This window comes from Jaculus jaculus, chromosome 14, assembly GCF_020740685.1.
Source record: "Jaculus jaculus isolate mJacJac1 chromosome 14, mJacJac1.mat.Y.cur, whole genome shotgun sequence".
In the NCBI taxonomy this organism is placed as follows: Eukaryota; Metazoa; Chordata; class Mammalia; order Rodentia; family Dipodidae; genus Jaculus; species Jaculus jaculus.
Window position 1 is genome coordinate 51,404,260 of NC_059115.1, and position 17,643 is coordinate 51,421,902.

Consider the following 17,643-nt stretch of genomic DNA (forward strand, 5'->3'; position numbering starts at 1 on the left):
GAGAACACACACACACACACACACACACACATACACACACAACTTGCATGTGTACAAGTGAAACAGGAGAAAATTTAATAATACAGTTGAGTTATATTGAAATTCGGGTTGGCTTAAATTGAGTAAAAATAGACTCTTTGTATGTATTAATTCTTAAAACTGTTCACAAATTAGTCTGTGAAAACGTTTCAATTATCTATATGATTTGTATTTATTTGTTTGTAGAGTTCCAGAAGGTTTTTATGAAAATAATCTGAGTTAATATACTTGAAACTTAATTAAACAGGAAAATTGAATAGTGAATGCAGACGAGGCATTCCTTTCAAAAGGCAAAGACAGCTATGAGTACTTCTTTACAAATATATTAAAATTAATATGATATCATCTTTTGTTCCACTAGGAACCTAATAATGTTATAACAAATGTATTCTGAAAAATATACATGATTTGGTATTAGAAGATGAAAAATGCTAACTTTGGGAAACTATATTTGAGGCACATATTAAATAACTAAGTGAGCAGATAAGCAGGTAAAGTTACCAAGTAGGGGAGTAAATTCTTTTTCTTAAACCATTCTTTAACATTAATCCAATGGGAAGGAGTCTTCATCCCCAAACAGATGCACTTAGTGTTTTCCAAAATATAAGGGTGGGGGGAAGGATGAGCAGAATAATTGAAAAGAATGAAAAGCAAGTTTGCTTAAAGCCAATTGCCTTTAGGTTCTGCATACCTAGTTCTGCACACACCTTGGTGGCTAGCTAGTGGAACCTGATTTTAGACAAACCACACCAGGCATCTTCTCCACATATGTTGGCACATTTCCTAAGACCATCATTTGTCTCTTTGGCGAAGAGTGAGAGAACATTTCTCTAGTTAGGGCAAAGATAAACATACCCTAACATTTCCTCCATGCTTCCCTTTTAGTTAGGCTTTAAAGATAATACTGACTAAAAAAAATAAATAAATAAATAAAATAAAATAAAATAAAATAAAAGATAATACTGACTAGCACCAATTCTACATTCCTATACTTTTCATGGCTTTGAAAATGTATTTTTAAAATAGTTTTAAATATTTTATTTATTTATTTTAGAGAGAGAGAGAAAGAAAGAGGCAGATAGAGAGAAAGAGAAAATAGGCACACTAGGGCCTCCAGTCACTACAAACAAACTCCAGGTTCATGTGACCCCTTGTGTATCTGCTACTAAATTTATATCCTGGCCTTAAATTTGATGATAATTTGAGAATGTAAAATTACCTGAATTCTTAAAAATCGTGGGCAGGCATAAGCAGGTAGAGATGTTAGAACTTGTTCATAAACTTTTTTTAAGTCTAGCCACTTGTTTGGTTTTAGAATAATAGAAGCCATTCCCACTTTTCCTTCATAACCTGAAAAAGGATTGTAAATGAAATCAAATTATATTTACTGGATGAATTTTTAAAAATCATATGTCAAATATTTATTTCCATAGGGATATTAAATCTGTTTCAGAGGTGACAATATAGTGGTAATAAATGAGTCTCTTTTTCTATGAGCATATATTTTACTTGCTAAAATAGTGTCATAAAGGAAGGCATATATTATGAAAGAGATTATTTAAAGACAAATACATCCCAGCATAAATGTATATTTTAGGCATCAATTCAAAAGTTAAAGGGCCAAAGGAAATGGTAAGACTCTACTGCCAAAGACACCATCTGCTGTTTGTACAGAACATGGAGAGACCATGGTCTAAGTTACTCAGCAGGAAACAACTTGACATGATGCTCAACCAAGTGCAATAGAGGCACACAGCCATGGTGGGTAGCCAACTGCTCTTGACTTGGCTAATGAATCTGACCGATAGAATGGAACCCATAGCTGGACCTGGGAAACAAGTCAGAACCATATCCAAAAAATGAGTTTGCTCTCCAATATCAAGCTCCCACCAATTTGGGCTACAAGAGGAACTGCAACTATTAAATTCTCTCTATAATAATGGTTATCCCATTTATCTGTTGCTGACCTCACTCTCCATAGGATAATCTGCTTCTCTTTTTCAGATGGACGAAGAACCTGAGGAGAGAATCAGCCCATCATACCTCACCAGGGCCCCAGTTGAAGCCATAGAGGAACTGGGGAAATGAGCAAGAGTGCTGCTTTCTTCGTGAACCTGGTACCCAACTCCTAACCAAACCAGATATCCAGAGACTGAGAGGCTCCCAAGACCTTATCACTGAAGTAGACCTAAAACAAACCCAACATGGCTCAGGGAAATTCACAGAAGAGCGGGCGGAAAGATTGTTAGAGCCACAAGTTGGGTCATTATGCACAGAGACATTGTCTTTTTCCCATAACTGATGTCTTCTCCCACAATGCACAAGCCACAATCCCCATTAAGGAGGGTCCCTTTGGATAGGAAAGGACAGGGAGGAGGCTAACAATGGTACCAACATGGCTGTTTGTCCACAACTAATAAAGAATTTATATTAAGAATAAAAGAAAAAGAATAACCTTGTTCCATGAAATATATAGGTAGATATATTCTTTCAAATAAAATTACATTCCTATTGCAAAAAAACCTTAAAAACTAAAGTTGATGTTTCCATGATTACTTCCACAGATTGACGACTGCCTATCATATCATCTATAGGTCTTAAATGAATTCTTGAGCTGTGATCCAACACTGCTGGTTATCAACTTCACTTCCCTTTTCTCTGCTATCCTATCCAGACATGCCCATGTCTGGCATCCCTTCTCACCACAAACCTTAGCTGCATGAGTAGTGTTAGCCAGCACGTATACTCATGAATGCATGGGCACTAGTCACAACAAGAAAACGAGAGCCTTTAGAAAAGCTTCCACTGTTTTCAGGCAGTGAGTCACTAGCTAGGTTTCCAAGTTCGGCCTCAAAGCACAGAGGCATTAAAATTCATTAAATACCCTTTAACTAGTGTGTCCAGGAAGTTTAGCTTAATCAAAACTATTACTTGCCAAGGCAAGAAGAAAAGACTGATTTTTTATTTGTAAAAAATTTGAAATGTTGAATTGGTAAAATTATTTTTAAAGTAAAGCAGACTTGCCCATCATCTTCAAGAACCTTCAAAATCTGAAACATACTCATACCTGACACAGCCACGCCATAGACGTTTGTTTCCTGAATAAAATCCAGCATCCCGATGACGTCGGCAACCTCTGTGGTTGCCACATTTTCTCCTTTCCACCTGTGTGACAAGCAGATTCTAGTCAGTGTGCCTGTTTGAAGAACTAGCTGCCGCTTTCATTTTCAGTGACTTATGCTGTGCAGGCACAAGGAATAATTTTCAAAGCAAAAGATGTTTATAGAGAAGCACTTTCTCGGTAACTCAATAAAATAAGAATCTCTCCTTTGGCTTAAAATTCCTTTAAGTTTTTGTGGTATAAGTTGCTCACTGGAAAATGTTATGAAATATACCATCAAATAAAATGAAAGGCTGTCACTACAAAAAAAAATCACTAATATTACCATCTTGTCAAATAACAAAAATCAAGTTTAAAACTTTATTTCTCATGATGGTAATATTAAAACTCAAAAACAAAAACTATAGTTGTCTTTTGGTATATGGACACTCTTTAAATTCTACATACTCACTCATTGGGTTTCTTTAATTATTTTAATGAAAATAATTATATAAAAGACAAACTTTTGACATAGTATCTATTTACTCATTATTTCTCTTCAAGTATTTGCTGAATACCTGTTCTTTACCCTTAACTATCAAATAGCTCTGAATAGAAAGGCACAACAATTTTGTAAGTGGACCTAAAGTAGGTTTAAGCAATTCAAAAATGAAATGGAAAACTTGTAGTTTTAGTATTTTAAAATCTTATCAAGAACCACCTGATATTTGACTCATTTGGTTTTCTGTTTTAAATCTATCTCAGACTACACATATACTTTCAACCATTATATATGGAAAAGGGAGTTCACTGGTTTGGCCTAAAGTAAGTCACAATTACAAAATTTTATATCAAAGTTCATCTTGTAATTCATTCTAAAAAGATGGTGAGTAAATGTTTACAGTGGAAAGTGCCATGGTCTCTGAATGTCCTGAAAGTAGTGACAAGGTCTCATGCTTCCATACAGGAAGCTGTGCATCAGATGGTCATTAATACCTGAAAGTGTCCCCAGTACGGTCCCAGAAATAAAGGAAATTTTCTTGATCTTGAACCATCAAGTCTCCCGTGTTAAAGTAAACATCTCCCTTCTTAAAAACATCAACAAGTAATTTGTTCTGGGTGTGTTTGTAGCAGCCAGCATAACCAAAGAAGGGATTCTTTGTGTTCACACGAGAGATGAGGAGTCCAGGTGCTCCTGTGAGAGAAAGGAGTGTGTTTGCAGGCATCTGATTATGTTCATACATCATGCATACAACTAAATCATAGTAGATCAAGACAAATAATGCTATCCATCCCACTTGCTTTGTGCTTGTTCCTACTCTATTTAGTGTCATCTACTCTATTCGGGGTTCCCACATCTAAGCCGTTCTTTCGTAGGTTAGCATAAAGACAAGTGACTTTGGGAAAACAAATGAAAACGGAACTACATATAAAGGAAAAGTACATTAAATTCCGTTTACTTTCTAAGTTGATAGGCTGAGAGCTATTTCTGCTTTGAATTATAGATGATTAATTCAGACATAATTGACAGCAGCATAAATAACTCCTAGAAAAATATAAATAATAAATGATAAATAAATAGAATGCTAAATACATAATAATTATAGCAGCAAGATTTGTTAGATAGTTATCATAATCTCTTTGAAACAATAATTTTATTTATTTATTACAGGAATTATTTGAAACTGATATTATGGTTCATATTTCATAAGAAAAGAATTAATGCCCAGAAGGGCAAAGCCAGTTATAAAAATCAGAAAATGGCAAAGACTACAAAGGTATAACTGGGCTGGAGAGATGGCTTAGCGGTTAAGCGCTTGCGTGTCAAGCCTAAGGACCCCAGTTCGAGGCTCGATTCCCCAGGACCCATGTTAGCCAGATGCACAAGGGGCACACGCGTGTGGAGGTACCTTGCTGTGGCTAGAAGCCCTGGCTTGCCCATTCTCTATCTATCTACCTGCCCCCTTCTCTCTCTGTCGCTCTCAAATAAATAAATAAAAAACAACAAAAAATTTTTAAAGGTATAACTTAATAAGAGATAGGAGGAATTGCCCAGGCAGAAATGCCCTATAGAGGGTGTTGAAAGCTTAATTCTAAAACCATGGGCTCTAGCTGATAAATCCCAGTGCCAGAACTGGGTTACTCCTTGCAGTGAGCTGTTGGTCAGGGAGCCCCATGAGGTCTCCAAAGGGAAAAAAAAAAAAAAAAAATGTTGGTTATTGCCAAAGCACTTGGTTAAATGTGAGAGTTAAATGGTAAGATCTTTTCTCTGAAAACATCAAGGCCACAAACACAGGACATTGAGAGATGTGCTGGGAATTAGAAGGAAGAAAGCTCCCCACCGGCTAGCCCTCCCAGTGCTGGAAAGTGCAGTGGGAGCTGATGGGAGATCATGTTCATCGAAAGTATGGACAAGCAGGAGAGCCTGCAAGCTTACAATATCAACCAGTCTGGCAAGAGGGGCACACCTATGGAATAGCGGCACACAGCCTATGCAGGTAATCAGTGGCTTTCTGATAGGATATAAGGCCCGCTCAGTGGGAGAGAACTCATACCTGACACTGAAAGCCAAGTCAGAATCCTAAGAATAGGAAGGTCATAGACCTCAGAAAGAAGCTTCCACTGTTCCTTGGCAAGAAGGATGGTCACACGTATCAAAAAGTCTCTTAAACCGGTGTGGTGGCTCACGCCTTTAATCCCAGCACTCGGGAGGCAGAGGTGGGAGGATTGATGTCAGTTCAAGGACATCCTGAGACTCCATAGTGAATTCCAGGTCAGCTTGGGCTACAGTGAGACCCTACCTCGAAAAACAAAACAAAACAAAAACCACAAAACAAAAAAGTCTCTTAAATACCTATGTTTATCCTCTTTAATCCATGCTGCTCTCACTCTTGGTGGGAGAATCTGCTTTCTTTACAGATGGAAGTAAAAACTGAGGAGAATCAAGATCCAGCAGTATGACAAGATTGCCTCATGAGATGAGCCACCTCTATCATATCTACAAGGGCCCAGGAGACATTACAAAGGAAGTGGTGATTTAGACCCAAGTGTTACTCTCACTGCTATTCTGACAACCTGCTTCCTCCAGGGAGATGGTGATAGGCACTGAGGACACTCAAACCTCATGAAAGCAGAAATTCAGAGGCTTCAGAGAGCTTAGCACTAAAGCAGAGTTAGAACACACCCTTCAAAGCTCAGGGAACACTGTGGAAGAGGGAGTGAAAAGAATTTAAGTGCCAGAGGGTGGAAAGGAGTATCCTGAGGCACAGCCCCACCTCCAACAGAGACTGACTGAGGCCTTCATGACCCCGTAGTGACTGCCAATAACTCCCCTGAGGAGGGCCCTTAGTGGAATGGGGGAGATAGAAAGGGGATATAAGAGTATAACCCAGTGGGTATATGACTAACATGTGATATATTAATACAGTAAAATTCATAATTTTTTAAAAAAAGAACTGGACTAGGACTGCAAATCCTCCATAATTTTGTGAAAGTTTCTGTAAAATGCTCTGATCCATCAATATATAATTAGAAACTTAAGAAGATGTATTACTCTGAGGGATTTTGCAAATCCTTCATAGGGATGAGAAAGGCACTGAAAAGATCTCTCAACTTATTACTTCCACTTATATTTAGACCCTTAACTGGAATAATTATTCCAACCCATTTTATTTACTCCAGATTATGATCTGCAATTGTCAAGCTAAAAAATGTTACTTCTAAGACAAGATGAAGGAGAGCAGCCACTACCATGAGCTAACCCTTCAAGGTCATTGCTCACTTCTTACTTTGCCTGCAGTAATAAGATGCATATTCTTGTGGCTCTAGCTCATGTGTAGAGCTCCATTCCAGCCAACTACTAAGCCACTTCTGTCTTTTCACATTCTCCACTTCTGCCGTCTTTCCTGATGGTTTGCCTTGTAAAAGGTACACATGTCTCTGGCCAAATATACCTGCTCTGCCTAAATAGAAATTATATCATTTCATGTTAACCATTATTGTTCTCACTAATATAATTCGTCATCATCATCTCCACCACTGTAATATGGAGTTCTCTCTCAGTGGTAGTTATCACTATTCTAATAATGTTATACTGACCCCTCTCATTCTCATCCCTAACCTCTAAGAAAGGTCTTAATAATAACTTCCTTTTATAGCTAAAGAAAATTAGTCATGAAAAGTAATTAGCCCGGGCTGGAGAGATGGCTTAGTGGTTAAGCGCTTGCCTGTGAAGCCTAAGGACCCCAGTTCAGGCTCCATTCTCCAGGACCCATGTTAGCCAGATGTACAAGGGGGCACATGCATCTGGAGTTCGTTTGCAGTGGCTGGAGGCCCTGTCATGCCCAATCTCTCTCTCTCTCTGCCTCTTTCTCTCTCTGTCTGTCACTTTCAAGTAAACAAATAAAAATAAACAAAATTTTTAAAAAAGTAATTAGCCCAATGTCACATAGCTGTGTGGATGTATACGGTGTGAGTGTTATGGGCACACACACGTGTGAGGGTTGTAGGACAACTTGGGGTTTTTTTGTCAGTTCCTACCTTTTCTTTTAAAATTTATTTTATATTAGTTTTGTTTATGTTAGAGAGGAGAGAGGGGGGGGAAGGGAGAGAGAGAATGGGTGCTCCAGGGCCTCTAGCCACTGCAAATGAACTCCAGACACATGCACCACCTTGTGCATCTGGCTATGAGTTCTGGAGCATTGAACCTGCGTCTCTAGCCTTCACAAGTAAGTGCCTTCATGACTAAGTCATCTCTACAGATGATCCCACTTTCTCTTTGAGGCAGGATCTCTCATTGTTTTACAGCTGCATGTGTGCCAGTCAGACTGGCTTGGAAGCTTCTGGATTCTCCTGGCTCTGTTCCCATTGTTGTAGGCACCTTGAGATCACAGATGCTGAGTACTTTTAGTCTGACTTCATATGGGTGATGGGGAATTGAAATCTGGTTTGCAGGCATGGCAGCAAGAGCCTTTAACTGCTGAGCCATTTCTTCAGCCCTTCAAGAATCTTTTATAAGTAGGTCCACATGATTTCAAAATCTCATGTTCATCATACATTCTTTCAGGGTACATTTCCTATGTTCCAGAAGTTTCTAAGACTGTTTTATCTTCTGTGCATTTTATATTCTTTGTTTCTGTTCTTTAGGACAAAGATTATAGTTTCTATTCTGACAAACTGCTGCAAATGCTTACATAGGTCATGGTGTATTCATATCTGGCCTGTCTAGGGAAAATTTACATTCAGAAATGTCATAATGGAAAAATAATATAATTGCTCATAATGAAAATTTTACACTGGCAGGAAAGATATCTGACATCAACTGCTTTTAAAGAAAATGGGATTGTATAAGTACATTTCTGAGATTCAAGTTCCAATATCAGATACTATTATAGTTGTAAGAAAACACACTAGAAATGTTTATCTAAATTCTTCAAATCTTCAGAATATGCACTTTTTTCTTAACTATTGTCTTTAGAGCTAAATTAAGAAAAAAACTAATAAATGTTCTTAGGCTTGAAATACAGGTATTTGGTAGATTTTTAAAACATTTTATTCTATTTTATTTATGTATTTATTTATTTAGAGAGAAAGAGGGAGAAAAAGAGAAAGAGAGAGAGAGAGATAAAGAGAGAATGGGCACACCAGGGCTTCTAGCCACTGCAAACGAACTTCCAGCACATGAGCCACCATGTGCATCTGGCTTATGAGGGTTCTGGGGCATTGAAACTGGGTCCTTAGGCTTTGTAGACAAACACCTTAAGTGCTAAACCCAGCCCAGGTATATTTTTTGATCATGGTATTTACCCTGGCATGTATACAGCAGATTTTTAAAAAATATTTCAGTTATTTATTTATTTATTTATGAGAGACGCAGAGAGAAAGACAGAGGCAGATAGAGAGATCAGTAGATTTTTTAAAAATAAATTGAACATTTTTTGCAATACATCAGCTATGAGAAAACAAACAAATAAGTTTGTAATACATATTGCCACACTTAAAGATTTAGGTGGTCATTTCTGTTATAGGTTGAGGTGGTATGAGATAGCAAATAATAATTTGGGCCACATTTATACAATTTGGATTGCTTTATTATAATTTATTTTTACTTATTTGACAGAAAGAATGAGGCAAAGAAATAGAGAGAGAGAGAGAGAGAAATAATGAGTGTGTCAAGGACTCCAACCACTGCAAACTAACTTCAGATGCATGCACCACCTTGTGTTTCTGGCTTACATGGGTCCTGGGGAATCTAACCAAGGTCCTTTGGCTTTGCAGGCAAGCACCTTAACCAATAAGCCATCTCACCAGCCCCAGACTGGATTTCTAAACCATTCTATGCACACATCTTTACATTCTAATTTTAATGATTATGAAGTTAATTGTGTTAATGAAGTTAATTGTGGCATACTTCATTTTATCAAAGTTTCTAACCCCAAATTTAAGGCAGTCTCTCTTGGGAGGAGTGTAAAAGGAGAAAGACAAAAAGGCAAGAAGCCACAATATTTTACAAAAAGGCCATTTAACTGTGAAAAAGAGTCTCACGAAGTTCTGTCACCACTATTTTACACCAAAAGGAAATGAGACACAGGTCAATAAACCTGCACACAGTGACATATTTTATAATTGCCAGAGCCCAACTTCAAATCAAAAGTGGCCTTACTTCTCACTGTGTCTAAAATGACAAATTATTTAGCTTACTTTATATCATTTGATGATATATGGCATTTCATATGTGCCATGATTGCAAAGCAGATATGAATGTTAAGAAACTATAAGCCAGGGTCTAGGGAAATTGCTCAGTTGCTAAAGGCACTTGCTTGCAAAACCTGCTGGTCTGGGTTCAATTCCCCAGCCACCAACAGAAACCGGAATAAAAGGTAGCATGAGTGTCTGGCGTCTCCTTTGCAGTTGCCAAGAGACTGAAATGCACCCACAACATAGGTGTAAATTAACTAATTAAGAAAATACACACACACACACACACACACACACACACACACACACACACACATATATATATATACATATGTATATGTCTATATGTATACACACACACACACACATATATACATACATACATATATGCCAAATAGTAACTACTTATCAATTTTAGTAATTTACTATCTGAGGGAGTCAAGTTTGATATCAATATTCAGTAATTAAGCCATTCTACCTGCATTAAAATTCCATTCAAGTCAGATGATATGTTAGAACGAGTCATTCTTTTCCTACTAAAAACTCAGTAACAATCACATGCAAGTTGAGACAGCTTGCATGAGGTGATGATTTCAAATACTGGTCTTACCTTTTTTCACACGGCTACACCAGCCCTGCTCATTTCTCATTGGTTCATCTTTCTGAAAATCATACTTTATCAACTCAAAAGGGAAAAGAAGCTACAAAGGCAAAATCCAAGCAAAGAGAAGCATTTAGTTATCCATGCAGCAACATCTGATAATAGCAGATTTTATGCTCAAACGAAACAATGAATCAGTATATGGCTGATGTAAGGTACTTTTACTGATAAAATTCAAACGGATGTTTGAAAATGGACACTGAAATGTGTGATCACAAGACACAGAAGTAGTCCTCTGCATCATAGGTAGGAGGTTCATTTGTGCAGCCATTCAAAGCATCTTTTTTTAAAAGGTAAGTTTTAATAGAACTAAAATATAAGCTATGTGGATGTCAGGCTTTTTATTTTTTCTCATGACCTCTAGAAAGAGACAAAATGGCTAAAGAGAAGGGTAACTTGACAACCTTACCTTTGCTTTTCTCCTAAGCCTTTAACATTTACTCCTAAACTAACATTCAGAATTTCTGAGCACTACTGCAGTACGAGAGGGAGTTGGTTAAAATGTCCTTATTTCAGGAACCAAACTAAATTGGATGACCCCTTCACCCCAAACATGCCAGGCTGCCGGGCTGGCTCTGTAATGGATACACTTCCATGTCAAGCTTACATAGAGATCCAGTCAATTCTGACCCTGGAGAAAGCTATAAATAGGCTCAGGAAAATTCCCGCATTTTAAATGTAAGGAAACTGAACTTTTATTGGCCATTTAAGCAAGCCATCTTCTTAAGCTGAATTAGAAAACAGTAAATTGACATGGAGGTAATAAAATGAAGAGAAAACACAAGGGAAGCCAAATAAGGATGGAGCAAGGTGAAGGAGACAAAGAAGCAAAAAAACAAACAAACAAACAAACAAACAAAAAAACGGACAAATAGAGAACAAATAAATGAAAAATGAGGAATAAAAATAGGGAGATAAATATAGTATTAAAATTAAAGATTAAACAGAACTGTCTCATTTTAAATCCTAGTAAATTCAGCATGTAGGGACAGCCACAATTTTAATTAAATATAAATGTGAGCAACTAATATCAACCGAGCACTTACTTTATGCCAAATAAGGTGCTAAGAGCTCAAGAACTCTACTGAAGCATCAAAATGCTATATGAGGTAGTAAATAATGATGTCCCTATTTAAGACTAGGGCTAATGGAAGAGGCAGCAAAGGAAACATATCCTTCTCCATGACGTAAAGACTGTTTTAAAAAAAGTATTTATTTATTTGCAAGCAGAGACCGGGGGAGTGGGGTGGGGCGGGGAGAATGAGAATATGGGTACACCAGGGTCTCTAGCTACTGCAAGTGAACTCCAGATACATGTGTCACTTTCTACATCTGAGTTTATGTGGGTGCTGGGGAATCAAACCTGAGTCATTAGGCTTTGCTGATAAGTGGCACATAACACACATGAAGAGAGAGGGAGAGAGGGACGGAAGGAGGGAGGGAGAGGAACAGGGAGGAACACTCAGGTTTCAAAGGACTTTTTAATATGAAAAAGCTTTTATTGTTTAGTTGAGACATCAGTACTGTCTCCTGATATTGTTTGCTTTTAAAGATGTAATAACTCAATGCTTAATGTTTTTCCTAATTTCTTAACTTTAGGGGAATCTTTTATGAAGTACTACCTCTTATTTTGAAGAAACATTCATTTGAAATTCAGCAACTCCTGTAGATTAATTTGGTTTCTTTTTCTTCTGTCAAAAACAAATTTAATATTTTGAAAAAAAATATACTTGTCCTATTCATAAAATTTAGTAGCAAGTAAGGCTTGGTGCTATATCATGTCAAATTTATTCTTTTTCCTTATAAACAATTTTATTTATTTATTTGACAGCGACAGACAGAGAAAGAGGCAGATAGAGAGAGGGAGACAGAATGGGCGCGCCAGGGCCTCCAGACACTGCAAACGAATTCCGGATGCATGCACCCCCTTGTGCATCTGGCTAACATGGGTCCTGGGGAGTTGAGCCTTGAACCAGGGTCCTTAGGCTTCACAGGCAAGTGCCTAACTGCCAAGCCATCTCTCCAGCCCTCAAATTTATTCTTAAATCATATAGTTGTGCCATTTTAAAAATAAGTACTCACATTCTAATAATAAAGGATTATTACTTATTTTTACCAAAAAGTTAATATAGATTTACAAATATCATCTGATTGTCCTGGGGACTTTTATTATAAGCACAAAATTTTCACTTGCCTGCAAAGCCTAAGGACTCTGGTTTGATTTCCCAGCGAACATGTTAAGTCAGATGCACAAAGTAGTGCATGCATCTGTAGGTCATGTGCAGGGCTAGAGGCCCCGATACACCCATTTTCTCTCTCTCCTTGCAAATAAATAAAAAACTTTAAAAATTATGGAATGTATATGCTGTAATATATGAAAAAGTTAGAACTAATTTCAAATAAAATTCAGGAAGAAAAATTCTTTATGCACGCTTGCATCTTGTTCATCTTTGCCTGTATGTAGAATAACAGAATATTGGCCATTTGCCTAATGGCTGTTAGACAAAAAGATTCCAGAAGTTCTGTAACAGCCTTTATCATCTTGTTCAAACAGGATTAGAATCAAATCATCATTCATTCTTGTTGCTCCTGTTTTAACACGCTTCATCATTTGGAACGTTTCTCCAGCAACTTCTTTTAGGATAACTTAGCAGCCACATGCATGGGTGAGACTCATCCCATACAAAATTACTGGACAGTGTATCTGTTGTCAGGTATATTGGACTTGATGGCCAGGAATTAGTTAATTGTATAACTTAGATGAAACAAAGCACTTTGTAACATCATCTGAAAAAGTATCTGAATCAATGCATGAATGTTCAGCTGTAGTTTTTATTGTTTTTTTTTCTATTTCAAGAAGCTACCATGACATTATAGTAATATGTGTGTTATAGTAAACAGTTACATTTTAAATTCTCCAAATTAAATGGATTACATGCGTCTTTGTCCAGAACATAGCTTCAAAGGGGTCTTGTTCACAAGCATGGTAAATAGTTTCACCTGAATTTTGCAATCCACAGTCACATGTCTATATATAATGTCCCTGGAAATTCCCCTTTTACTAACACGCCTTTGCACATTAAGACTCATATATATGCACATTGGAAAAGGAGTACAGAAGCTATTTCTTAGATTAAAACATGAGACACTACTTTCTGAGAAAAGTAACTCATTAGAGTTACTTTCAAGTAGAGACAGAGCCAAGACTAGAACTGGGATAAAAGATTGTTAGCTTGCAAAACAAAACAAAACAAACAAACAAAAGATGGTTTGGTGTTGTTATTGTTGTTTACCTTGTTAAAAAAATGCCTGGGCTGGAGAGATGGCTTAGTGGTTAAGTGCTTGCCTGTGAAGCCTAAGGGCCCCAGTTCGAGGCTCAATTCCCCAAGACCCACATAAGCCAGATGCACAAGGTAGTGCATATGTCCAGAGTTCCTATTCAGTGGCTGGAATCCCTGGTGAATCCATTCTCTCTCTCTCTCTCTCTCTCTCTCTCTCTCTGTCTCCTGCTCTCAAATAAATAAATAATTTTTTAAATGTCAGTTTCTGGAAGGTAACCTTTTTTAAAATAAATAAATTATTTATTTATTTATTTATTTATTTATCAGAATGAGAAAGAGGGAGAGAGAGAGAGAGAGAGAGAGAGAGAGAGAATGGGTGTGCCAGGACCTCCAGCCACTGCAAGCAAACTCCAGACGCATGTGCCATCTTGTGCATCTGGCTTATATGGGTGTCCTGGGGAATCAAACTGAGGCCCTTTGGCTTTGCAGGCAAGCGCCTTAACTGCTAAGCCATCCCTCCAGCCCCTGGAAGGTAATCTTTAATGGAAGAATTTTACATTAAAAAAATAAAAGTCAGGCATGGAGGTGCATGCCTTTAATCGCAGCACTCGAGAGGCAGAGGTAGGAGGATAGCCATGAGTTTGAGGCCACCCAGAGACTACATAGTGAATTCCAGGTCAGCCTGAGCTGGAGTGAAACCCTATCTTGAACCGGCTCCCCCCCCCCCGAAAAAAAAAGAAACAAAAGAAAGAAAATAGGGCTGGAGAGATTGTTTGGTGTTTAAGGCACTTGCCTGTGAAGCCTATGGACCTAGTTTTGATTCCCCAGTACCCATGTAAGCAAGATGCACATGATGGTACAAGCATCTAGAGTTTCTTTGCAGTGGCTGGATGCCCTGGTATATCCATTTTCTCTTTGTGTATCTGCCTCTTTCTCTCTCAAATAAATAAAGGTAAAATATTAAAAAATATTCTAAAATAAAAGATATATGATTTTCACTCTACATTTATTAGTCTAAGAAACTAAGGCCAATTAGTAAAGAATGTATTCTTAAGTGATGTATAAGCCACACAAACTATGTGATATAGGCTATGTACTTCAGATTAACTAGTTTCACTCCCAAAACAGAAAATGCGGGTTAGCCATGTGGGCCCCCGAGCTGTTGAGCCTCCAGAAGTGAAGGTATCTGAAGTATCCCTCCAGGTTCTCACCTTGATTCTGCACTATTAGTTTATTCTGTGGCTGGTTTTCATCTGAGCTCTTTACTTAGGATAAGCTGTCACCTTGCATGTAACAGTTTCCAGGAGTTTTGCAAGACCTTTAAATCAGTTGTCAGATCTAAGAGTAGTCTTATGGATTCCTGAAATTTCAACTGATGTCAAAAATGAGGATGGAATGCTCTCTCATCTTGCATTTGTTTAACTTTCCTCATGCATAAAAGATACTAATTAAAAGATATTTTTTAAAAAGTGCAAATGGTCAGAAATGGGTCAATGGGTCCTTTAAATATTGGCAATCTGTGGATTTGCCACTATGATACATGAAAAATTTCCAGTTGTATTTTCTCCTCTAAGCTCATCTAATGCCTGTATTTGGCAATATTATAAATATTCCTTTTTTTCAAGTTTTGCATTTTCTAGTCCATTTAGAGACATAGTTTGGATCAGTTCAATCAATGGCTGTAATGCTGGCCATGGTCTTTCTACATTTGGTTCTATCTTCAGGTTGACCATAGTTTGAATTCAGTGCATTTTAGAGAGCATTACATTCATAGACATGCATACGTATATGTTTTGTGGTTTCTCAAAATTTTAGGAGAGGGCTGGAGAGATTGCTTAGCAGTTAAGGTGCTTGACTATAAAGCCTAAAAACTCATGTTCAAATCTCCAGGCCCCATGTAGCTAGACACACAGGTATGCAAGTGTGCAATGTTGCACATGTACAAGAGGGGGCACACACATCTGGAGTTCATTAACAGCAGGCTGAAGGTTCTACTATGCCCATTCCCTCTCTCTCTCTCTCTCCCTCCCTTCCTCCTTTTAATCTCTGTCTTTCTCAAAATAAAAATATTTTTTTTAAAAAAAATGGGAGTACTTGGGCTGGAGAGATGGCTTAGCGGTTAAGCGCTTGCCTGTGAAGCCTAAGGATCCCGGTTTGAAGCTCTATTCCCCAGGACCCACGTTAGCCAGATGCACAAGGGGGCACACGCATCTGGAATTCATCTGCAGTGGCTGGAAACCCTGGCGCACCCATTCTCTCTCTCTCTGTCTCTGCCTCTTTCTCTGTCTGTCGCTCTAAATTAAATAAATAAAAATAAACCAAAAAAATTAAAAAATATATTTAAAAAATGGGAGTACTTTTTTGTCCGTATACTTGAAGAATGACTTAACCAGAACAAAATTTGCTAAATGAAGATCTTTTTCTCTTTTTTGTTTACTTTTATTTATTTATTTGAGAGCAACAGACAGAGAGAGAAAGAGGCAGATAGAGAGAGAGAATGGGTGCTCCAGGGCCTCCAGCCACTGCAAACGAACTCCAGATGTGTGCACCCCCTTGTGCATCTAGCTAGCATGGGACCTGGGGAATCGAGCCTTGAACCTGGGTCCTTAGGCTTCACAGGCAAGTGCTTAACTGCTAAGCCATCTCTCCAGCCCTAAATGAAGATATTTCTTGATCTTTGTTCAACATTGAACATTTCATTTTTGTGTTGAGACAAGTAGCCTAAATTTTTTCCTGTATTCAACTGCACTTTATAAAATCCATAATTTTTCTGTCTTAGTCTCACCTGGTGCTTTAAATTTTGTTCAATAATCTTACCAGGGTATACTTTTCTGATTACCATTTTCTGCCATATTTTATTCCATATGCTCTTTACCTAAAAAATCAAGTGTTTAAGGAAGTTGTCTTCCATCATGATTAACATAATTATTTTCTCTTTGATATGAACCACAGCTTAGCACACACCAGAGCATTGTCTATCTACATTTTCAAAATCCAATCTCTTTTCTTTATATTGCAGTAATATATATGTGTGACCCCTTGATGTCATCCATCTTGCTCCCTAACAATATTTTCAATCTGTTTTGGTTTTCATTCCTTTAATATGGTATTCATCTCTGCATTATTTTTATTTTTTCTTTCTTTTCTTTGAGCTGAATATGTTTACTTTTTAATTCCTTTTGCTGATTTATGTTTCCCTTAAGGGTTCCTTGCCTTTGAGCTCTTATTTTGAAAGAGAATACTCCTGTGACTTTTTCTTTTTGAGCATATGGAAAGAATATTTTCCTAAAAATTTTTGCCCATTTTGAAATACTTATTATTTTGGTGTGCATTTATGTCTTTCAGCTGCCTTTTATTTACATTCATCTTCTTCTCCTTTTCAAGGCTTAGGGGGTGGGTGGATTTCATGTTTTTCCTTCCTTATTTTTCACAGTGAAAATGCCATAAAAGAGAAGGCTGTCCATGACTTTTATTTGGGTTTGTGTCATACATATGTTATTCCCAAGTATCTATATTGTTTGTTTTGGGGACATTTTTGGAATACTTTCTAAGGATTTTTATGCACTTAGATAGTAGGTGTTGCAGTTAAGAGATATATTGGGGTTGTAGAACCCTTGTACTGTTACCCACTGATTCTCCACACATAGTTTTTCTCCAGGTATCTGCCCGTTCTGCTCTGAAACAGCAAGCATCCACTTCCATTACATTTCAAGTTCTGAAACACACACTTAGGAACTCTCTCTCCTTAAAACTAGTACTGAATAAACTTTCTTATTACCTGCATTGCTACCACACAAGTGAATGAAATGCAGTAAGGTCAGAATCCATATGGTTTTAGGTAAACCTTTTTGTTTTATCTTCCTAAA

General features: G+C 37.5%; 1 protein-coding gene across 1 annotated transcript in view; it reads right to left on the reverse strand.

Moving 5' to 3' along the window:
* The window catches only part of Slc27a6 (solute carrier family 27 member 6), a 54,817-nt gene that overhangs the window by 2,386 nt on the left and 34,788 nt on the right, over positions 1-17,643 (reverse strand). Inside the window, exons 7-10 of the mRNA XM_004651523.2 lie at positions 10,446-10,536; positions 4,136-4,334; positions 3,107-3,204; positions 1,259-1,389 (exon numbers count right to left, since the gene is read on the reverse strand). Coding sequence (XP_004651580.2) covers positions 1,259-1,389; positions 3,107-3,204; positions 4,136-4,334; positions 10,446-10,536 — 519 coding nt within the window. The remainder of the gene's footprint in view (positions 1-1,258; positions 1,390-3,106; positions 3,205-4,135; positions 4,335-10,445; positions 10,537-17,643) is intronic.